At 35.5% G+C, this 24,606-nt stretch overlaps 1 protein-coding gene across 10 annotated transcripts in view; it reads right to left on the reverse strand.

The window, feature by feature from the left end:
- LOC106881484 (nesprin-1) overlaps positions 1-24,606 on the reverse strand; it is an 811,219-nt gene that overhangs the window by 444,499 nt on the left and 342,114 nt on the right. For all 10 annotated transcript variants that reach the window (XM_052966929.1, XM_014931893.2, XM_014931887.2 and 7 more), the window contains 10 exons: positions 22,983-23,101; positions 21,469-21,673; positions 20,626-20,949; positions 20,121-20,444; positions 18,611-18,763; positions 17,061-17,225; positions 13,344-13,670; positions 11,515-11,667; positions 7,312-7,476; positions 3,974-4,297 (listed from right to left, as the gene is read on the reverse strand). In XM_052966929.1, coding sequence (XP_052822889.1) covers positions 3,974-4,297; positions 7,312-7,476; positions 11,515-11,667; positions 13,344-13,670; positions 17,061-17,225; positions 18,611-18,763; positions 20,121-20,444; positions 20,626-20,949; positions 21,469-21,673; positions 22,983-23,101 — 2,259 coding nt within the window. The remainder of the gene's footprint in view (positions 1-3,973; positions 4,298-7,311; positions 7,477-11,514; positions 11,668-13,343; positions 13,671-17,060; positions 17,226-18,610; positions 18,764-20,120; positions 20,445-20,625; positions 20,950-21,468; positions 21,674-22,982; positions 23,102-24,606) is intronic.

Below are 24,606 nucleotides of genomic sequence, written 5' to 3' on the forward strand. Positions count from 1 at the left end.
TATATATATATATACATATGGCACTTGTATCGGTGGTACGTGGAAAACAACATTTGAGCAAGGGTATTGCCAGTGCCGCTGGACTTGTTCCTGTGCAGGTGACATGTAAAAACACCATTGGAGTGTGGCCGTTGCCAGTACCGCCTGACTGGCCCTCGTGCCGGTGGCACGTAAAAGCACCCACTACACTCTTGGAGTAGTTGGCGTTAGGAAGGGCATCCAGCTGTAGAAACTCTGCCAGATCAGATTGGAGCCTGGTGCAGCCTTCTGGTTTGCCAGCCCTCAGTCAAACCGTGCAACCATGCCAACATGAAACGCAGATGTTAAGCGATGATGATGATGATGATGATATATATATATATATATATATATATATACATAATGTATATTTATAACTTTCTACAATGTAAAGTCCCTTGAAATGTTTGCCCTTCAGAGTCGATAAAGTAAGTACCAGTTGAATATTGGGGTCAATTTAATCGACTTAGATCCTCTTCCACAATTGCTGGCCTTATGCCAAAATTTAATTCAATATTGATTTTATACATAGGCCTATGTTAGTTTAGTTGTGACACTCCACTCATCATTTAGGTGGGCGCTAGACACAAGAACGACTTTATAGGGGTGGGGGTTAAAAAAAGGGTAAAGAACCGCTAGTCTAATACTTACAGTTTTGTGCGAAGATGTGTGGCCTAGTGGTTAGGGTGTTGCATTCACAATTGCAAGATTGTGGTTTCAATTCCCAAACCAGGTGATGTGTCATGTTCTTGAGCAAAACACTTCATTTTATGTTGTACCAGTCCACTCTGTTGTATGTGAGTAACCCTGTGGAAGACTAGCATCCTGTTCAGGGGAAATGTTGCGATTTTTTATCTTTTACTTGAGGAATTTTAGTTGAATGAATTGACCCCAGAACTCACTTTGTTTTCAAAGTCTGGTGCTTATTCTGTTGGTCTCTTTAGCTGACCTGCTAAGTTGCAGGGATGTAAACCCACCAACACCGGTTGTGGAGGTAAGGACAAACACAGACACAAACACACACATACATACAATGGGGTTCTTTCAGTTTCCATCTACCAAGTTCAGTCACAAAGCTTTGATCAACCTGTGGCTAAAGCATAAGGTACTTGCCAAGGTGCCGCACAGTAGGACTGAACAGAATCATGTAATTAGGAAGCACATTTCTTATCACCAGTCATGCCTGATCACTCATACACCATGGAAACAAGGTAAGTGGTTCTACGAGTCCTAGAACTCATGATAGCACTTAACCTTTTTGATTTTTTTTGTACAGTGCTGTGGTTGTCTCAATCTGTGCTACTAAGTCTGACCTTATCATAACTGCTATTAAAAAAAAACTCATATAAATGCCAAGTGTCTTAGTTCTTACCAACACTAGATGGATCTTCATCATCATCGTTTAACGTCTGTCTTCCATGCATGCATGGGTAGGACAGTTGAAAGGAGCCAGCCAGGTAGAAAAACCTACGATAGGCTACTGTGTCTGTTTTTGACAGGGATTTTACGGCTGGAAGCCCTTCCTAACACCAACCACTCTGCAAAGTGGACTCAGTGCTTTTTACTTGACACTAGCACAGGTGATGTTAGTTTTGGCATGATTTTTACAGCTGGATGCCCTTCCAAACGCCAACCATATTACAATGTGGACTAGATGCTTTTAATGTGGCACCAGCTCTGGCAGGGTAACCAAGTAACTCATAAGACAAGGAATTATGAGAGGGGAAGGGCATTTGAAGAGGGGAACTTGTGTCAGAGGATGAAAGGTTAGAGTGTGACAAAGAGAGAGAGAGACAGAAGAAGGTGTCTTGCCACAATACAGGGAGCATTAGAGGTGGTGATCCAGTATCAAATGATGAAAGCTTAGAGTGTAACAGGGAATATAACAAGGAATTATGTAAAGTTGTATTTTGGACCTGGATCAGGACTCCCTGATCAACCAGATCTACCATCAAAGTCTTTCCAGCTATGACCATCCCATCTTTCCATTTATTTTGTTATAATATATCAAAGATTACCTTATCTAATATGTGCTTGTTTTTTTATTAAGATGATAAGAGTATGATTTAAGGGAGATTCACCTTCTATTTCTAGTAAAGTGGGCAACCATGTAGTGGCTCCTTCATTGCTACTGTTTAGCTCCAGGTCAGTTCTGACCAAAGATATTCCAACTACATGATCTCTCTGTCTTTCTTTCAAATACAGTGTAACTAGGACTATATTATCCAATGTACTCCTTCCTTTCTTTTTTTAGATAGAGGTAATGGTGTGATATGGAGAAGATTTGGCAACTATCTATTTCTAGCATGTCAAACAACCACCTCAGACCCTACACCACTGGTTTGTGCTATCAACTGTTGTGCTCCTTCATTGTAAAATTTATATATGGTTATATCTTTTATAGCCAAAATGGTCTTTCCAGGCCAATTATGTTAGGTAATAAAGTATAGACATAAAAGATTTTCATCAATAAATACAGTGAGGTATTAAATAAATACACATGGTACGTTTGGTTTGACATTCATTATTCAATGGTAAACTTTCAGTGCAAGGGGGAGTGATACTAAAAATTCTAAAAGAGAAACTTTTCAAGCAGGTCTTTTTCTCTTTTTTTTAATGTACACAATCATATAATATACAACAAATAAAGTGTATATTCGTTGTTCTCCTCATCATCATCATAATCACCATCCTCCTCTTCCTCTGCCTTATCCTTATCACCATCATATAATATACTACAAATAAAAGCATATCCTTCTCCCTCCCCACCACCAACACCACCACTGTCATCATCACCATCATCTCACCACACCCACTTTCCAATGTATGTATGGGTCAGATTTATTTCATTGAGGCAGATTTTCAACAGCTTGAATCACTTCCTGTCATCATCTCTCACCTGTCAACAAGTCTTTTGAACAAAATCATGTTTTCACAGAAGACTGCAAACAGACAACACCATTTGTTTGATGGGAATTTTTTTTTCCAAATAGTGTACAAACACACACACACACACACACGCAAGGGCTTCTTTCAGTTTCTTTCCACTATGGTTGGCGAAAATGTCATCATGGAATACACCTGCCCAAGCTGCAGCACAGACAGACTGAACTCAAAACCATGTAGTTGTGGAGCAAATGTCTTAAACCACAAAACCATGCTGTGATATTAATATGTGTGTGTGTGTGAACAAAAATTATTGTACTCATTCTTTTCACAGCATTTTGGCTGGAAATGGTAGAAACAATGTACAGATTAAACAGAATGCAAAGAAAAATCAGCAAAAGTCCAAACTTTGTACCTATTAGAAAAATATGTCTAAGGAACAGGAAATTGGTAATAAGGAACCTGAATTGAAATAATCTTTATTTTAATAGATCCATTTCTCTAAAAACAGATCATAGTCTTAGTAAAGAATGTCGAACCATTTCAGTACCAGAGGAGAGCAAATAAATTGCAAATGTCTAAGAAGCTGAAGAGGTACATCTATGCTGAGAAAAATAATGGAATTTTTAATTTTATACATTCAAATCTATATAACTTATATTAAATTACTGTTTTTGTTTTTAGGCATAAACCATTTTTCTTTCTTTTCATTTCAGTTTTTAGAGTCATCCATCAGCAGGTAGCTTCAAATATGAATGCAGGTGAAATTTTGCTGGAGGTAAAGTGTTTCCTATTCATTGTCTAAAGTAACAAGTATTTGAAGTAAAAAACTTAAAAACTGTTGGAAACATATAATAGAAGTCAGAATATAATTAGACAAACTGGTGGCTGATAATTTGAAAAGCTGCAACCAAAACTAACTTTTATATATTATTTCTATTTTGTAATTTGAAAAAACAGAAGCCACTATAGAGAAAAATTCACAATAGTGTTTCAGAAAATTAAGTGATAAACATTAAAAATAAATTTTAAAAATTAACAAAAATAAAGTATTTCCAACAAATATTACCTTGTAGGCAGTTAATTGTTCCTCTTTGTCAGCAAGTGAAGATTTTGGAGTGAAATCAGTTGTTTTGTTTTCAGCATCTTTCAACCAAAGTCGGAGTTTGTCGTAGTGTTCGTCATAAATTTGCCAATGTGACATAGCTTCATCAATATGGCTTCGGCTGTTATCTAACTTGGATTTATAGTCCTCCCAATCAACACGCAAAATATCCAACTGTTTTTTCACTGCTGTCTGACCACTATCTGCAGTTGTTTGCAAAACAATATCAGCCAGTTTTTCACATTCCTCAAATATTGACTCAAATTGAGAGCTGGCAGCAGTTAACTCCTATAAAGATACAAATGGTCAATTTGATGATTAGAGAAAATATAGTTTTATATAAATCATAATAAAAATCAACGAATAAATAACATAGAAAATATAATACGGTGTATTGATCCAAAGCCTTACCAGTTTAGGGTAATAAAGTTTGCTATTCACAACATTGAAAATAATTAATGGAAAATATTCTTCAGTCTATAATAAAAGGGGTTTTTTTCATCAACAATAAAAGTTTCCAGCTACAAACGTGAAAAATTGTTTTTTCTTAAATTTTGTTTACTGATGCAACTTCATCAATTCTGATGATGAGTATTTCAGTCGTTCAATCCAGTGAACTTCCCACTCATTGAATTATATTACAAGAAGATGAGTACTTTGCAGACACTCATACTTTTAACCATTTTTCCTGTCATCAATATGTGAGGCACGAAGACACATCTACAGTGATGTTTCCTGGGGTCATTTGGGTGTTTGTTTCTGGTTTTTCAACATCATACACCTTCATCCAGGCAACCTAACCAAAGTTGATCAAGCTTTGGCTTGTGTCCAATTAACACTACCTCTGCTAACATTGACCCTTCTGGGACTCACACTTCCTGATCCACAGTGACATTGAGACAACATGTATAGCTTCTAAGCCACAGGAGAATCAGCATGACTCAGGCTAGTCCTTGCAATTACAGATACAGTTAAGCTGATGAGTTTCCACAGTTTTTGTCAATCAGATGTCAATCACAGGCATGTCTGAGTGGTGAACAAATTCACTTTGCACTGATGAAGTTCCAGGTTCAGTCCTACTGCATGACATCTACATCATGGACAAGTGCCTTTTTTCATAACCTCAGATCAACTCAAGGCTTGTTGCTAATGATAAGCTTTATACAAAAAAGAGAAGATATAGCCTTAAGCCAAGAAGATAGAATTATATTTCAGAGATATTTTGAAGAAACATATAAAAGATATACATGAATGAGAGTGTATATGTATGTCTTTATACAGTAACATTGAAAGTATAAAATCGATTCATTAAAGATAATGAAGTTTCATTGATGAACTGATAAATTCTCAAAGCTTCATTATAGATGTAAATAACTTACCACATCACCACTAACACACACTTACATGAATATTGTATCCATTAATGCAATAATATCAGACATCAATTATTAGAGGCAACTATTTTCTGTCATATTTTTCATTCGTTTAAATTTTAGATATTGTGCAAGCAAGATGAAAGTCTTGTTATTAAATCAGAGATAAAACTAAAGATAAGGGCATCAGCTTGGAATGATAATGTAAAACAATTCCCAGGAACAGCTTTCTATTTCAGATTAAAAATAATGGTTTTAGGAATCTGTTTATTTCCATTTGGTATTTGTTCCAAATTTTCCATGTTTTTCTCACAGTTTCAGGACATAACTATTAATGCAATTTAACCATGAGTTTCTCCAGGAGGAATAATAATCGTCATCGTCGTCGTCGCCGCCACCGCCACCACCACCACCACCACCATCACCATCTAATATCCACTTTCCATGCTGGCATGGGTTGGATGGTTTGAATGGAGCTGGAAAGCTGGAGAGCTGCACCAGGTTCCAATCTGATTTGGCTTGGTTTCAGTGGCTGGATGTCTTTCCTAATGCCAACCACTTTACAGTGTGTAATGGGTACTTTTAATGTGGCACTGCATGAATGCTTTTACATGGCACTGGTACAGGTCTCTTGCAAGCTAATCCTCCTTACCAGGGGGGGGGGGCAATTCTCCTCACATCTAATTTATTGGAATCAATAAAGATTAATGGTTAAAACATTGGATTAAACACACACAGACACACAATTTAACTCCAGCTGTTGTAGCCAATTCATTGAGTTTCTTGAGGACATCACCTGAGTTACAGATGGCAGCTCTTAGGTAGATGTTATCTACTTTGACTTTGCTAAAGCCTTCGATTCTGTGCCACACTCATGACAAAACTCTCTGCAATGGGTGTGAAAGATGATCTCTATAACTGGCTGAAGTCCATTCTCAGTCACAAAGAGGTAGTTATGGTTCTAGGACATCAGTCTTCCTCCTATGAGATGACTTCTGGTGTACCGTTCTTGAACCCCTACTGTTTGTTTGTTGCATATATTAATGACATACATGTCAACTTGAGGAATGTTACAATGTTGAAATATGCAGATGACATCAAGTGGTATCTCTAGATAAAAAGAACAGATCCTATGCACTATAGATCTTTCCTACAATCAGATCTGGACATAATGCAGTAATGGATCTCTGACTGGAAACTCAAGCTAGCTGTGGACAAATGCATCACCATGCACTTTGGGAAGAAAAACCTAGCCTTAACACACTCTTTCAGCAACACCAATCTTAAGAAGTCTTCCAGTGAAGGTGATCTGGATATTATTGTAAACAGCAATCTGCGTTGGACAAACCACATCTCTAAGATTGTCAAGATGGCTGAGGGTGTCCTAGCATCATTCAGTAAGACCTGTGTCACCTGCTCTCCAGCTATCTATTTAAAACTGTATATGACAATGGTACATCCACACTTAGAATTTGCATCACCAGTCTGGAACCCCTATCTTGCTCAGCATATAAATCTCCTGGAAACTGTTCAGAAACGTGCAACAAAATGAATACCCACCATCAGGCATTTACCATACTCTGAGTGTCTTGCTTCCCTGGGTGTGGACACATTGACGCTCAGACATCTGGCAACTGACTTGGTAGACACCCACAAGATTATCCACCACCTTTCCAACAACAACATTGGGTACCTTCTTGAATTCCATATGACAAACATTTGAGAAGATGCTTACAAAATCAAAAACAACACAGCACCCATGACTTTCGGAAACATTTTTCCACGCTCAGAATTGTTGAAGCATGGAATAAACTACCCACATCAATTGCTAGCAGTCAAGACACTATATCCTTCAAAACTTCCATGCTTCCTGAAATCCGCCAACAGTACACGGTACACAAAGGGCTTAAGTTTCTTGAAGATACTCACTTTGATTTTCTCCAATTTGTTTTCCAATGACTGTCTGTCACCTTGATGGTCTAGACACATATTCAATTGGTCTTCATTGTTATGCAACCATTCATGGGCATCTTGTAAAGCATTATTATACTTCAAGTGATCTTTGAAGTTATCTTCACTTTTAAGGAGAAAATCCTGGAAACAAAACAGAAACAAAAAAAATCCATAACAGAATAATGATAAAACAAAGAGAACATTGCACTGAGACCTCATTAATAGATGATTGATGTATTACACGTTTCATTGTTTTATATTCATATTATAATGTCTTATAGGAACAGTATAGACAAAAGGTTAAGGAGTTTGCTAAACAACCATGATGTCTTGGGTGTGATCCCACTGCACAACACAGCATCTTAAACAAATTGTATTTTCTATAGCCTCAGATCAACTCATACCTTATGAGTAACAGAAACTGTATAGAAGCCTATAAGCAAATTATACTTATAATTCAAAAGGTTCAGCTATGGCTCACTGTTTTATGTTGATTCTGACTTGGGATTAACTTTAAGGCTACATGCATCAGTGGAACGTGACTTTAACAACTAAGACAAGGACAGTAGTCTGAATATATCAGTAGATGATAATTGTTTGTAACGTGGTCAGAAGGACAGAAATTTTGGGCAGGAGATTTGTCAGTGATATCAACCCCAGTTCTTGACTTGTGCATTATTTCAGTGACCTCAAAAGGATGGAAAGTAAAGGTAACCTAAATAAGATTTGAACTCAGAACATAAAGAGCTGGAAAAAATATTGGTTTCAAACTTTTGGTACAAGGCCAACACATTCAGGGGAGGGAGGAAGTTGATTACATTGACCTTAGTGCTCAACTGGTACTTATTTTATCAACCCTAAAAGGATGAAAGGCAAAGCCGACCTCGGTGAAATTTGAACTCAGAACATAAAGACATGAAATGCTGCCAAGCATGCCCAGCGTGCTAATGATTCTGCCAGATCACTGCCTTAGAGGTGGAAGAAATATTCTTTTCTACTCTAGGCACAAGGCTCGAAATTTTTGGGGATCAACCTCAGTACACAACTGGTACTTAATTTATCAACCCTGAAAGGATGAAAGACAAAGTCAACTTTGGCAGAATTTGAACTCAGAACATAAAGACAGATGAAATACTGCTAAGCATTTTGCCTGGCATGCTAACGATTCTTTTCTACTCAAGACACAAGGCCCGAAATTTTGGGCAATGGGGCCAGTTGATTAGTACCAATGGGGGCCAGTTGACTAGTACCAATGGGGGCCAGTCGATTAGGCCAGTCGATTAGGCCTGTCGATTAGGCCAGTCGATTAGGCCAGTCGATTAGTACCAGTATGCAACTGGTACTTAATTTATCTACCCCGAAAGGATGAAAGGCAAAGTCAACCTTGGTTGAATTTGAACTCAGAACGTAAAGACAGATGAAATACCACTAAGCAATTCACCCAGTGTGCTAACGATTCTGCCAGATCAGTCTTACAAGTGGGAGAAATATTACAAAGCATTTTTTCCAATACATAAACAATTCAGCTAGATTGCTGCTTTTATATCATCACTATGTGGTAATGGTAATTCTTCATCTTACAAATTCTGAGAAAATTAGTCAATATAATTCTCAGACAATATTTATATCAGTAAACTGATCTTTTCAAATATAACTATGAGATAATATATATCTCAACAAATCATAAATATTTCCAGATTATGCTACGTTTAATTCACCTGAAGGCTAAAGGAAGCACCTCAAGGACAAACCAGAATGTAATCTAAAAGTGATTCTTTACCAGAAGATCTATCAAAAGTGAAGCAGCAGGAAATAACTTTCTATTCTCAATCTAAATTCTCTGAAACTGAGATGTATTTGGAAACTTTATATATATATATATATATATATATATATATATATATATGTACGTATATGTATATAAATGTATGTGTGTGTATGTATGCATGTATGTCTGTCCAGGTGAGTGAGATATACATTTCACTCATCATATTATGTGATGGCACATAGACTAGTGGTTAAGGTGTTTGGTTCATGATCATAAGTTCATGAGTTCAGTTGCTGCATCAGGCACTGCATTGTATCCTTGAACAAGGCTCTTCATTTGACATTCCTTTAGTCCACTCAACTGAAAATGAGTACCAGCCTTAGTGCTGGTGCTGCTCTCCTTTCTCCTTCTCTCCAGCTGTTATATTGTGAATGTTCCGTTAAAGCTATGTCTGTTCATGACCATACAGACCCTTATAACAATTAGCAAAGGTATGGTACTAATTACCAGATCATATGCACTTGCTAAGTCTAATCATCATAAAGTTTAAGCTTTTGCCTCAATGAATGAACATGTGATCTTCTTTGTCACATTAAACCCAACGGGTTGGGTTTAATTCCTTTCTACAAGTGTTAATATTATCGGTTCATTCATTTTTCTTCTGTGAGCAGGATAATATATCATACAATTAGCTACTTCACATCAATCGTGATAAAGAATTCATCATCATCATGGATATCATCATATTAACATACACTTTTCCATGCTTGCATAAGCCAGACAAAATTCATTGAGACAGATTTTCTACAGCCAGATGCCCTTCTTGTCATCAAACCTTACTTGCTTCCAAGAAAGTTAATATTTTTCCATAACCAGAAATGTTTCCATAGAAGATTGTCATACTGCTTGTATGACAGTGACACTTGTTTACATCTATCATATGATATCAAGACAAGGTGGCAGAAATACATGTGTGCGTGTATGTGTGTGTGCGTATTATATATTTAATATTTCACTTATGCAGAGCAACCCTAATGTCCTCGTGTTAGGCCTCAGTATATATCTGCATCAGAGTGAAGTGTCAGCTGAGTACAGAGTCGTGACAAGAAATTAGAATGGCAAATAAATAAACAATTGTTGGTTATTCAATAATTGTTTGTTCCTTTAAGTTAAGTTCAGTTCCCCAGATGGAGAGGATTTACCCGCAAGAGTCCGGTGCCGGTACCACATAAAAAGTATCTGTGACAATGCTATGTAAAAGTGCCCATGCAGTGTCACATAAAGGCACCAGTGCAGTGTCACATAAAAGTGCCTGTGCAGTGCCATGTAAAAACACCCAGCATACTCTGTAGAGTGGTGGGTGTTAGGAAGGGCATGTAACTATGGTAACCAAACCAAATCAGAATAGAGCCTGAGGCAGCTCTCCAGCTTTCCAGCCTTGGTCAAACCAACCAACCCATGCCAGCATGGAAAACAGACGTTAAACGTTGATGATGATGATATATAGACATGTAATGTGCTTTTTTCAGTTGTTGTCTACAAAATGCATTCACAAGTCTTTGGTCAGTCCAAGGCTACAGTAGAAGACGTTTGCCCAAGGTGACACATTATGGGACTGAACCTGAAACCATATGGTTAAGAAGCAAACTTGTTAAGCATACAACCATGGCAACTGCATTAAATACAATTTCTACAGTTGAATTTTAATTATGATTATTACGGAGTAGCGAAGTATAAAATGAATTCTCCCCTTCACAAGTTGATGCTTGTATAAAGTTTTAGCATTTAAACCAAAATGAAACACAAACTAAAAGATATAAAAAGTAAAATTCTGCTAGAAACGCCACATTTTAAATGGTTATATTTCCAATATATAGATGTAGTTTAGAAAATTTCAAAGATATCTGTTCTTCAGAAAAAAATATTGATTGCTTTCAGGTATTGGTTATTAAACAGCTTTTTAATTAGACAGCTTCTGAATTCCCATGATTAGGGCAGAGGACGCATTTGTTTGGAGCATTTATGAAGAAAGAAAAATAAATACATCAAGGAAATGGAAACATCAATAACTTGATGCCAGTGTGGAAAACTGGAGGCAAAAACCAATTATGAGAGTGAGAGGGTGGTGGTGGTGGTGGTGGTTCTGATAATAGTGATGATGATGATAGTGGTAGTGGTGAGGATGTTTGTAGAGATGGTGGTGATGGTAATGATGATGATGATGATGATGATGATGTTGTTGGTGATGTTGGTGATGGTGGTGGTGGTGTTGGTGGTAATGTTTGTGGTAGTGGTAGTAATAATGATGATAGTGGTGATGATGGTAGTGATGTTGGTGGTTGGTTAGTGATGATCATGGAATATCTCAATGACTAAAAGCAAATGAACATTAAACAAACTAATTGCCTTACCTTCGTATCGATAGTGATCTGGTAAAATCGAGCCTTTATGTCTGCAACAAAGAGAGAGATGTCACTATTTTCAGAAGTTTGCAAAATAGCCTCAGCTTTGTCTATTGTGCTGTCAATCATTCTCTGGTGCAAAGAGATGTCTTCAAGCATTGTCTGAGGAAGAGAAAATAAAAAAGGAAAAGAGAAATATTAAAGAAAGACGAAAAGACTATCGGTGATTCTTGCTGAAGGATTTAATCAATAAAATCTCTTGAACAAATGTCTATGTCAAGATCTAAAACCTTGAGCAAATAACTCAACACACACTGAAACATCACAACTATTTGAATACATGAAGTTTCACAGAACCTGTTCAAGGCAGTTATATGTTAACTAAAAGGAACAGGTTTGTTTAATCATTTGCATGTCAAAGTCTCTTCAATGCAAAATACAATATATTGATTATACACACAAAGGTTGGCTGCGTGGTTAAGAAGTTTGTTATGCAACCATGAGGTTTTGAGTTCAGTCCCAGTGTGCAATACTGTAACTTTGGACTAACCAAAGTTTTGTGAATAAATTTGGTAGACAGAAACTGAAAGAAGCTCATCATACACACACACACAAATGCACACATACACACATGCATGCAAGTGTGTGTATGTGTATGACATCATCATCATCGTCGTCATCGTTTTAATGTCCCACCTTTACCTCATTGCCTACCTTTATCCACATCTGTTATTACCAATCACATTCCCACTCTCCTTACTTCATCCAAATAGCCCCACCATTTCCCATCATGCTCTTGCTCATTTCACCCATCCATCCTTACCTTCATCCAACCTCTGCCATTACCAATCCCTTCCCTGTCTTCATCTACTCAAGTCTTTATCTCATTGCCTACTTCTACCTTTGTCCCCTTCTGCCATTGCCAGTCATTCTCCTCTCAACTCCATCTCTACATATCCCCACTTTCTTCTCCTCACACTTTTGTTCATTCCACCCTTTGTGGTCCTTCAGATGTCATTGTTCTTTTCTTTCTCTCCAATATGTGCCAGTGACTCTATGGAGTGGGTGGCATTAGGAAGGGCATCCAGCTATACAAACTAAGCTAAACCAGACTGAAGCCTGGTACCGCTCTCAGGATTACTGGTCCCAAACAAACCATCTAACCCATGAAAAATGGATGCTAAATGATGATGATGATTTTCTAGACTACATTTACTCCCCTATCCCCACCTCCCTAACATCCATTTCAGGCCTTTCTATCATGGTTGTTCCTTCTCAGAATTTACAGACACAGACACAATGATGTACACGCATAGATATATAAATATGACAAACTTTTTTCAGTTTCCATCTACCAAATCCACTGACAATGCTTCAGTCAGTGGAAGACACTTGTCCAAAGTGATACACAGTGGGACTGAACCTGGAACCATATAGTTGGGAAGCAAATTTCTTATACACAACCATGCCTGCACCTATGAAATCATGAACAACTCAATGGCTGGACATGTGTTCATGGCAGATTGTATATATATATATATATATATATATATATATATATATGTTTCTTTCTCCCTATCTCTCTCTCTCTCTCTCTCTATGTATATATATATATATATATATACATAGAGAGAGAGAGAGAGAGAGAGAGAGAGAGAGAGAGAGAGAGAAACATCAGAAACATATACACTAATATGTATATCTAATTCTATTCTTGCATTTTATAGTTTTATAAATCAAAGACAAAAAAAGAAAAGACATTATAAACTGAAACAATTTTGAAGGTGGAGGAAAGTTAATTTGAAAAAGCAATAATTAATGATTTAAAAACTAATTACTTTGTATGTGTGTATCTTATTTTTCTTCTCTTGCAATGTACTGCAGAGTTCTGTGCCCTGTTGAACTATAGGCTCAATATAGATAATCCAGCTATAAATTTCTTCTTGACTATCCAGGAAGGAAGACCAGTTCATTGCAGCAGTATTGACTATTTGTTGGTTTTCTGCAATGGAAGCCACAATTTTGTCCCAGCATTCTCTTGCTGCTCGGATTTCTTGACGAATTATTTCTCGGCCTTTGCCTGCAGTATCAGGGAAAAGTTTTTCACCTGAAGCTATTAGTGCTTCAAGTTTCTGTAAACCATGTTCTTTTTCAATTGAAATAACCTGACAAGTTTAAAATAGAAAATTTAGATTTAATATTTTGTGAAAAAGTCTGAAGTGAAAACAATATTTTTTCAAAAAAAATTTTACTTTTAGAAAAATATTAAAAAGAAAATGTTATAGACCAATACAGTGAACTGTTTCCTATTTTACTCAGGAATCAATAGAATACAGAATGAAATGAAAAGGGGGACCTCTACTCAGTGGTTCAACCTGTTAGAAAGAACAGCCAAATCTTCCTTGAATAATACCCCATTGTGTTAAAAACAGAAGTACACATTGTATAATATAGGCTTAGATACAATGTGTTTGGAAAAGGATTGGATGGTCATAACTAGAATGGCTTGATCAGGCTTGTCTTGGAGCTAAAGAACAAGTTTGGGTTTAGTTATATATGAGTTCAAATACCTTTGGAGTTTGATTTTCATTTTACATGGGGGTCAATAAAATAACTATTTCTAATTTAGTCATAAGGCCAACAATTTTGAGAGGTAGGGATTAGTCGATACAGTCCACCCAGTATGTGACTGGTACTTTATTTTATCAACCCTGAACTCTAAATGTAAAGAATGTCATGAACAAATACTGCAAAGCATTTTGTCTAATGCTCTAATGATTTTGCAAATCCATCACCTTTTCTGGTTAAATATTGCTGTCAGTTAAATCTTCTACATTACACCTGTCTTACAAAATTAGCAGACTTGCTTCAATGTTAAATATTCTTAGTGACAGCCAAACTTTTAACTGAAAGTCATAATAATGTGAATCATGAACTCATGAACTAGTATTTTCTTTTAAAGTGATGACTATATTCATCATCATCATCATCATCATCGTTTAACGTCCGCTTTCCATGCTAGCATGGGTTGGATGATTTGACTGAGGACTGGGGAAACCGGATGGCAACACCAGGCTCCAATCTAATTTGGCAGAGTTTCTACAGCTGGATGCCCTTCCTAACGCCAACCACTCAGAGAGTGTAGTGGGTGCTTTTACGTGTCACCTGCACGTAATTTTGAATAATATAATTTACAATTATATATTTACAGAAAATATTTCTGAGAGAAAAGAAAACAATTTTCAGCAAATCATCTAGATGCAGCTGCTTAAAACCTGTCTGAGGTTAAGCCAAATAAAGGAGAATTAATTTTTCTGAAACTTCTGAAAGAACACACGCCCTTTCTATTGAGAGAAAATGTTTAACAGAGCAATTGAATGATTTCATATCCAAGTATTATACTTAGATTAAGTTCATTCTACCACAAATTACTTGCTGCAGGCCTTGTCTAATATTTGAAAGAAATATTTCAAATGATAACTGAAAAAGTGCAAACTGAGAAAGTGTGAGCTATTTAATTCTGTTTATATAGAAATCAATACTCTCTACTGTAATATATGGTAAACTCAACATATACAATTAGCATCATCTTCATTGTCCTCCTCTTTCATTTCTCTGTTTATATAGAGATAGTTAAGTCTACCTGGTTATAATTTGATGCAATATAAATGTACAAGATGATTGTCTGGTAAACCATTTTTCTTTAATAATGAACTTTACATTTATCATTAAACTATCGTTATGAATCTTATCAAAGGTAATTATGAAAAATATTTAATATCATTAATGACTTAATGAAGATTAATTGCCAATCAGGCTGGGGATAATTATATACATTTGATGTAAAAGAAAAAAGAGAAAATAAGAAAAAGAAAACCACATATCTCAATGTTAAACTCTCTAAAAGTGAGTGTGTGTATGTGTGTGTGTGTGTGTGTGTATTGTAGTGTATGATATAAAACCAATATTTCATTTAACAAACAAAAATATCAACAGATCAATAGATAAATTGTTCACCTGCAAATAAGATATTGATTTCTTACACCTACAACAACTCTCATGTAACCAGGTGAAGCGTTGGTCATTTACCTTTTCACCAGTTCATTGAACTGATGAGAGAGTAGCACGTCCCAACCAACCAGACACTGGTTATAAAAGCAGAACTCAACATTTACCCCCACCACTATTTCTTCTTGGCAAACACAGCTACAGTAATCTTTTCTTGCTCTTTCATCAAACAGACAGAACTCAACCAGTAGAAACAGTTTCAATGTGTTACAAGTTTTAGTTGAACAAGACATCATATTGCTGTATCTCATTCCAACAACTTAGGGCATGTTGATTTCTTTATTTTTACATCAACATTTTCTTTTCATGCTACACATGCTACACTGGTCTACTGAATCGGTGACAGTACTTCTTAGCCAGGTATGGCCCATATAAAACCAGTGTCAAAAGACATTCGAGCGAGATCATTGCCGGTGCTGCTGGACTGGCTCCTGTGCAGGTGGCACGTAAAATACACCATTTTGAGTGTGGCTGTTGCCAGTACCGCCTTACTGGCCTTTGTGCTGGTGGCACGTAAAAGCACCCACTACACTCTCGGAGTGGTTGGTGTTAGGAAGGACATCCAGCTGTAGAAACTCTGCCAGATCAGATTGAAGCCTGGTGTAGCCATCTGGTTCACCAGTCCTCAGTCAAATCGTCCAACCCATGCTAGCATGGAAAGCGGACGTTAAACAGCGATGATGATGATTCCTGTCTGTCTTGCAGCTGCACAGCCTTTTTACACTGTATCTACTTAATTATTTTATTTTGTCATGTTTGCTTTTGTCATTGCCCTGTATGTTCATTAGCTACTCCCAATGGCTTCTCACTGCTGGTGCCACCAAAAGTGAACAATATCATTATTAAAGGTGTGAAATTGTTATGATCTTTTGGACATTGACTCCAAGCTTTCTGTTTGTTGCATTTTTGTTAATTTTTTTAAAAGATATATGTACACACACACACACACACATATATATATATATATGTATATGTATGTATACATACATATATATATATATATATATATATATATATATATTTATATATATCATCATCATCATCGTTTACACACACTCACATACACACATGTATAATATATCATTACATAGATACAGAATACAACATATTCAACTCAAAACGTTTGTTTTTTTATGAATATAATTGAATATTATTGCTTTTTCTTTTTATGAGTTACTGTCTGATAAAAACCTATAACTGCCAAATTTTATGAAGTGAGCATTATTTGTTCAACCACACTGGCATATCATGCTACTTAGGCTAATAAAGGTAGATACTTCTGATGGCATTTAGAAAATAAAGTACACTTTTGCATGTATTTAAATATTATATTGTTATTGTCTCTGCTATATTTCATATTTCAAAACACCTCTAAGCAAATCATTAAGTGTAAGTATTAATGTGTTGCAATGAAAGAGTCAGCAGTACATTTGTGTTCAAATAGATTTATACATTGAATTAAATATCACACTTTTGTGTCGCTTTACCTGAATATCACACTTTCTTTTATCAATATCTTTCTGGTCTGTGATTGGTTCAGAAATAGCATTTAGCTTTTGATTAATTTGTTTTGCCCATATATGGAATGCTTCTTTTTTGTCTTCAAATATCAAATGGTCCTCAGAATATTTCTCCCATTTGTTAATCAGCTCCTGCAAAGACAAATATATGAAATGTTCCAGAAAATCTAGAAAACAACGGCTTCTTCAGCCTTGTATCTCATGTTTTTTTTTAAAAGCATATATAAAGAAAGAGAGAGAGTGAGAGTGTCTCTCTCTCTCTCTCTCTCTCTCTCTCTCTCTCTCTCTCTTTCTCTCCACACAACCTTTGTTTGAAAATGCATATGATTAAATGATTATGAATACATGTGCATACTGATAAATGAGAGCTGTGCAAGTTCATAAAGTTATATAATTTTAGTATACTTTTATGTTATAAGCTGATATTAAATATTTGAGCAATCATTGATAATGATAACAACAGTTTAATTTGTGAATGATATGCCATAGCAGCTTAGATTCAAGTCACAAAAGTTTACAAACAATCACATTCCATGACTACTTGAAACAATGTGTATCTTTGCAATGCTCTCTTGTGTTGAGTTTATAGAGAAACTCAAATAACCTTTATGAACTTTATGAAATTTAGATGTTTATATTTCAAAGAGCTGTGTCTCCCTATCACATGTTCACCTCTGGCATCTGTAGTAGTACTTCTGTTACAAGAACTACTATATTACTTGACTTGTGTTAGTAATAGCAAAAATTTATATGCATATATATGTGTGTTTGTAGCTATGCATGCAAATATGCACATTTTTATGCAACAATGTGTAGAAACAGAAATAATCAACGCTATAGAATGGATGAGATTTTTGTTTCTTAACGCAGAATTGCCATCAGAACAACAGAAATACTGGGTAAATTACCCTTACAAAGTGGAAAAATTTGCCAACAGCCATGGAATGTTTATATATATTTTACAGTTTCATTAATGGCTTCTAATTTGTAATTTTCTAATCAGTTGTGTCTATTATGAATTTATGAATTCTGGCTTCTCAAGAGTGCCAAAGCAGTTATGGTACCAAAGCAGTTATTTATGTAACTAATTCCATCAATGTACATGTGTTATATATATAACAAAGAGTTTTATGTTATTATGTATGTATGCAAATAGCATAACCCTTTTGATACCAATCCATCTAAGATTGCTATATTCCTATGATACAAACTTCCTATTTTGAAGTGATTTGTATATATATAAAAAAAATTTCTATCAACATTTCGTGTTAATTTGTATTTCAAATACCAGTTTGATAATGACAAAGTGATTTTACCTTGTTCTTCATTATTTTCAAAATTCATTGAAACAAACAGAGTGTACTTTATCAGAAATATGATAACAAAATTGGTAATGATGGGTTTATTATGTCAATGTGAAACTTTAAGTAAATAAAGACTATTACAAAGTGTCAGAATACATTGTCTGCATGTGGATAAGAACTAGCAAACCTTTATGAAACCATGTCAGAACTTGCCTTTATGTTTGCAATGAGATTTTGGTACCTGGTGACCAGGTGTGATAATTGGCTTGATAGGCGAATATCAGATGCCACATGTGTCATAGACTGAATTTCATCAGAGAGACCATCCAATGTGGGACGTTTCTGCAAAATTTCATTTTGTTCTTCCTAGACAGTATAAAACAAAGAAAATGAAAATAATTCAATGAAATTCAATTCACAGTTATCTTTGTTCTGTGTACAACAATATAATTTTTTTACATTTGAAGCAGCTTGAAATTATAAAATCTGTTTTTTAGTTATTGAAAATATTAATACAAGATCAATTAAAAATAACACTTAAAATATTTATTTATATATCTATCTTTCACTTCACTTAAAACATAATTTACAACATATTTAACACAAGAAAATTAATTGAATATGAGGTGATTAATTGAAACTAAGACTCAAAATTCATATAGCTATCTATCAATTAATTTAAAAACAAATTTGAAACAAACATATTTGACACAATAATTAGCAATGTGTCAATACTAGAAAGAAATATCAGATATCCACAAAGAATTTCTCAAAGCTTTTCCAGAAAACCTGTTTCTCTGGTGGGAAATGTTAAATATAAACACCTCCTTAGTGGTGTAAATTTTTTAAGAGCAGACACTTAGCTCCTGTTTCAACAACTAAGTGAACAGGGATAATGAAATAAAATGTTTCTACTTAAAAACCATTGAAATGGCTGATGTGGAGTTGAACTCACATGAACCTTTGAGCACGTAGTCCAACACCTTTCCACTTGATTCCTTCTAAACACATTACACACACACACACACATATATATATACTTGGAAATGAATGCATGGCATTCAGTCAAATAATTATATAAATAATATATATATACATGCATATATGGGTACAGGATGTCACCAAACAGTAAACAACATAAAATATGAAAGCACATGAGTTCAATACACAAACAAGAGAAACACATGGAAAACAGGACAAGTAACATAAGGAACGACCCTTTGTCAGTTGTCAGCTATAAATGAGGAGTAGATAGACAACCGACAACTGACAAAGGGTCATTCTTTATGTTACATGTCCTGCTTTCCATTTGTTTCTCTCGTTGTTTGCATATTGAACTCATTTGCTTTCATATTTCATGTTGTTTACTGTTTGGTGATGTCCTGTACCTATATATGCATGTGTGTGTGTGTGTGTGTATATATATATATATATATATATATATTATTTATATGTGTTTGTGTGTATTTTCTTTTTCTAATACTGGAAACAATAATTCTAGCCAAGAATATAAAAGACAAATAATAATCTTGAAAGAAATTGAAACAATGGAAACCAAGTTAAAATGTTGTTGAAAATTCTTACTGTTCCACATTTTACATAAAAGTTATCCTTGGAAATGGAAATCAAATTTAAGAAAATACAATTAGAAACAACAAAGGTATTTTGTTTTAGCAAGTAATAATCCTACAATAATATATTTAAAGCAAAAATCTAAACATACTTTTAATCTATTGAGCTGTGAGCGCTTTTCATCCAGGAAAGATTTCAATTCACATTGTTTCAAGGAAGCATCACATTCTTTAATCCATTTACTAAAGTCAGCAATGTGTGTCTCCATTTCATTCCACTGCTGCAGCAGCTGTCGTAAATCTTGACTGCTTTTTTCGATAAGGTTTGAAAAGGATTTCCAGCGGTTAGTAACAGAATTAATTTCTTGTGTCAATATCACAATGCCAGCTTCTGATGTCGTTTGTTCAACTGTCTTGCAAGAAGTGATAATTTCTTGTAATTGATTTTCCCGAGCCTCTAACTGACCGCTGTATTCCTGCAATAACAAAACATCAGATAAACGACTTTCACTTTCACTTATATACTTCAGATATACATATTGTTGGGAATGAAGATGTGTGCATAGACATACATTTTTATAAGTAAATACATGAATACTGCAAATCATTTGTATTAAATTGAAACAAAATTAAAGAGGAATAAAAGAAAATTCTTGCCTTAAACTTTTCTAATTTATTTTGTAAAGACAATTTGTCTCCTCCAAAATCACTTGCAGCCTCAATCTTTTCAGTGGACATATTAAGCCAGTTGACAAAATCTTGATAATTTTCCTGATAAACGTGATGGTCAACAACAGCTTTTTCCAGAAATGCCAATTTTTCTTTGGATGTCTCTAAAAGATCTCCATATTTTGTTTGGAGCTCAGCGACAGGTTGCTGCATAGAAGCTGATGTTGGTGCCGATGTTTGCATCAGAGATGAATATTTCTCAATAAACAAAGCAATACTCTGTTGTCTAGAAACTATGTCTTGGTGAAGAATCTAAGAAGAGAGAAAAAACAAAGAAATACATACAAAGATTAAAAAAAAAGGAAACACAGCAGACATTAAACTTTTAGGATGAATCTAAATCTGTTCAATTCTTAGAATATGGAATATGTTTCTGTTTTGCTTCATTGTTCAATTTGAGGAAGAGAGGTAGTGCCTCCTTATTCTCTCCTAGACTTGGGATTAAGGTTACTTGATGAAGTTAGTGTAATTAACATTCATTTTATATTGTTACAGGTTAATGGTAAGGGATAAAAACAGAAAACCTCATCTTCAAAAGAATGTTTCCTGAGAAATAGCATTGTAATGGGAAAAGGACTAAGAAATATGTTTAGAGTGGAGTCTGGGAGATGAAGCAGAAAAGGTATGACGTGACAAAAAGGGGAAAACAATCAGTACACTGGGGTCAATGTAGTCAACTAGTCCTCTCCCACTAAATTTCAGACCTTGGGCCTCTGGTAGAAAGGATTATTATCATTATTATAATTACAATATAATATTCTTTTAGCTTACCTTATGGTTCTGAAACTGAGCTTTCTTGTCAGGAAGCAAAGACTGAAACTCTGTATTGTCCAACTGTCCTTTAACATCAGCAAACCACTTATAGAAACGATCACTGGTCGCTTCAAGAGACTGCCACTGTACCATGTAATTCTCCAGTTTCTTCAGTGTATCACACATTTCATCAAGTAAGGTGTCCATGTCATCTTTTAATGCTCTAGAAGAAGAAAAAAAAGATGACACAGTTATAATGCTGACAGATTATTTAACTGACACACAGAATGTAAATGAAGTAAATAAGGGTACAAGAGATTAATGCCACTATTCAAATTTTGGAATTGCATTCTGCAGCAATCAATATACGGCATATGCATTAGGGTAAGGGTAAAGACCCTTTTCAGTCATGAATAACTATGGGATTTCACTTACAAAGTTACCCTCCAAGGCACAAGTCCGACCAAGGTTGTTTATAGAAGACCAGCAGTTGCCCATGCATACCAGCCTCCCCTCTATATGCCATTGATGTTATCCAAGGGAATGGCAAAGACAAATACAGTTTGGCACCAGTGACGTCGCAACTCATTTCTAGAGCTGAGTGAACTGGAGCAATGGGGAAATAAAGTATCTTGTTCAAGAACACAACACATAGCCTGGTTCAGGAATCGAACTCACTACCTTATGATTGTGAGCCTGGTGCTCTAACCACTGAACCATGCACCTTCACAACATAAGCATTAATAGATTAAAAATTATGAAAATATACTCAGTCTTGTCATAATATGAAATTTAGTTTAACTTTTTGACATTCAGTTAACTCTGTTGAATGTAATGCTTATTGAATCACATTATTTTGAATTAATCATGCATTATCTTGTAGTGTCAAGTTTTCAGTGATGTGATTATTTATATTTTGGACTGATAGTGTAGGGTAGATGTGAAAGATTTGATCTCGCCATTTTGAATGTAAAAGAAGTAGAATATTTGAGCTGGACATGGCCAGTTTAAATGCTAAAGGTTTAACAAGAGAATATGAAGAAGATCCTGATTTTGGTATAATGTCAGAAATTTCACACAACCCAAATTTATCTGAAATTTTATGTTTTTCTGTCATTTAAGCCTTTTGTTATAATATTTCTGTTGAAATATTCTTCCTGAATTTCAGTTAATTTTAAAAGTAATGAGAAATCTCGGAAAATAATTGTCATTTTTAAGCTGCTGTTTAGAACATAATTTTACATGAAATTTTAATGGCAACTTTTAATATAGATCACTTTGAAACGGCAAAATTGTATCATAGAACTAGGGGTGGTCTCAAATTGGTAAGTATCAAAAGGATTAAGTGCAGTTATGTACAAACATGTCTATACACACATAGACATGTACATACATGTCTATAGTCATATAGACATAACCTAAAATGAAAACAAATCAAATTAGATTATACACACAACAGTCTAATACAATATTCAATAAGAATTATATAAAGGAAAGGATGTAACAACATAGGAAAATATATCTCCACTCACCTTATTTCCAAGCGCAACTTTTCACGACCTTCCAAGGCTGTATTAGGGTATAACTTTTCTCCCATTGCACATACTTTAGAAATGTCATTCTTCAGCTTCTCTCGTTCTGTCACCATTGCCTGAAATATTAATTGTTACCTCAAATGTAATGTAACATTCCAAAAAGTGTTACCTCAAATGTAATGTAACATCCCCCCAAAAAATGGCTGAAACTGTTTTGAATTCCCAATCTCTACTGTTGATGTTGTATATAGTGCAGTGTGTTTCTAAACAGAATGGAGTACATCCAATAATTGTCATGATCGTCATCATCGTTTAACATCCGCTTTCCATGCTAGCATGGGTTGGACGATTTGACTGAGGACATTGCATACTTACATATGAGAAATATGCATGTATGCATACATAGCATGTGTGTGTGGGTGTGTGTGCATGTGTGTGTGTATGTGTGTGTCAGTGTTCACGGTGGGGTGGGTTGCTGAAAGGTTCCTAGCTTTAACAGTATCGCAAAAGGCCTGATTGGAAGCCCAACCTTCCTAGTTCTTTTACAGGGCTTAGAAAAACTGAAGGACCACTGCAATAAGTGTGTGAATCTAAGAGGGGAATATATTAAATAAAATCATAATTAACTGATTCCTTAACCCAAAGCTAGGATCTTTTATATATACACACAGTGAAACCTCATTTTATAACCAATTTTTGAAACATAAAATGTTTTGGGTGATGAATGGTGTCTCGAGTAACAAATACAAAAGCTGGCAACAACAGTTAGTAACAAGCTGAGAGTATCTGTGGCAGAATGTCAGTTGTTGTCAAGCTTTTGCTCAGTACACATCCCTGCTTGAATTCACCATGCTTTCTCTTGAAAATCCTATCAGAAAAATAGCTCCAGTTTACAAACATTTTGGATCATGAATAACCTTCAAGAACAAATTGAAGTTGTAAACTAAGGTTCCACTGTATAGGTATGTGTGTGTGTGTCCATCCATGGATCATTATTATTATTACTATTATATATATCATCATCAACATCATCATTGTTCACCGTCCGATTTCCATGCTTGCATGGTTTGGACGGTTTGACTGAGATGTGGAGAGCCAGCGGCTGCACCAGGCTCCAATCTGATCTAGCAATGTTTTTACAGACAGATACCCTTCCTAATGCCAACCACTCCGAGAGTGTAGTGGGTGCTTTTGATGTGCCACCGGCGCAGGAGCCAGTCAGGTGGCACTGGCCATAGCTATGATATTGGTTTTACTTGACTCAACAGGTCTTCTAAAGCACATCATATCACACAACACGTCAGGGGTACTCTTAAATGGGCTGGACAAGCGTGGCTGCGATCTCACTTTAGTTCCCAGGTCTTCTCAAGCACAGCATATCTCCAAAGGTCTTCGTCTCTTGTCATTGCCTCTGTAAGGCCCAATGTTCGAAGGTCATGCTTCACCACCTCATCCCATGTCTTCCTGTGTCTATCTCTTCCACAGGTTCCTTCCACAGTTAGGGAGTGACACTTCTTCACACAGCTGTCCTCATCCATACGTAACACATGACCATACCAGCACAGTCATCTCTCTTGCACACCAAATTATATATATATATATATATATATATATATATATA

Source organism: Octopus bimaculoides, chromosome 4, assembly GCF_001194135.2.
Source record: "Octopus bimaculoides isolate UCB-OBI-ISO-001 chromosome 4, ASM119413v2, whole genome shotgun sequence".
In the NCBI taxonomy this organism is placed as follows: Eukaryota; Metazoa; Mollusca; class Cephalopoda; order Octopoda; family Octopodidae; genus Octopus; species Octopus bimaculoides.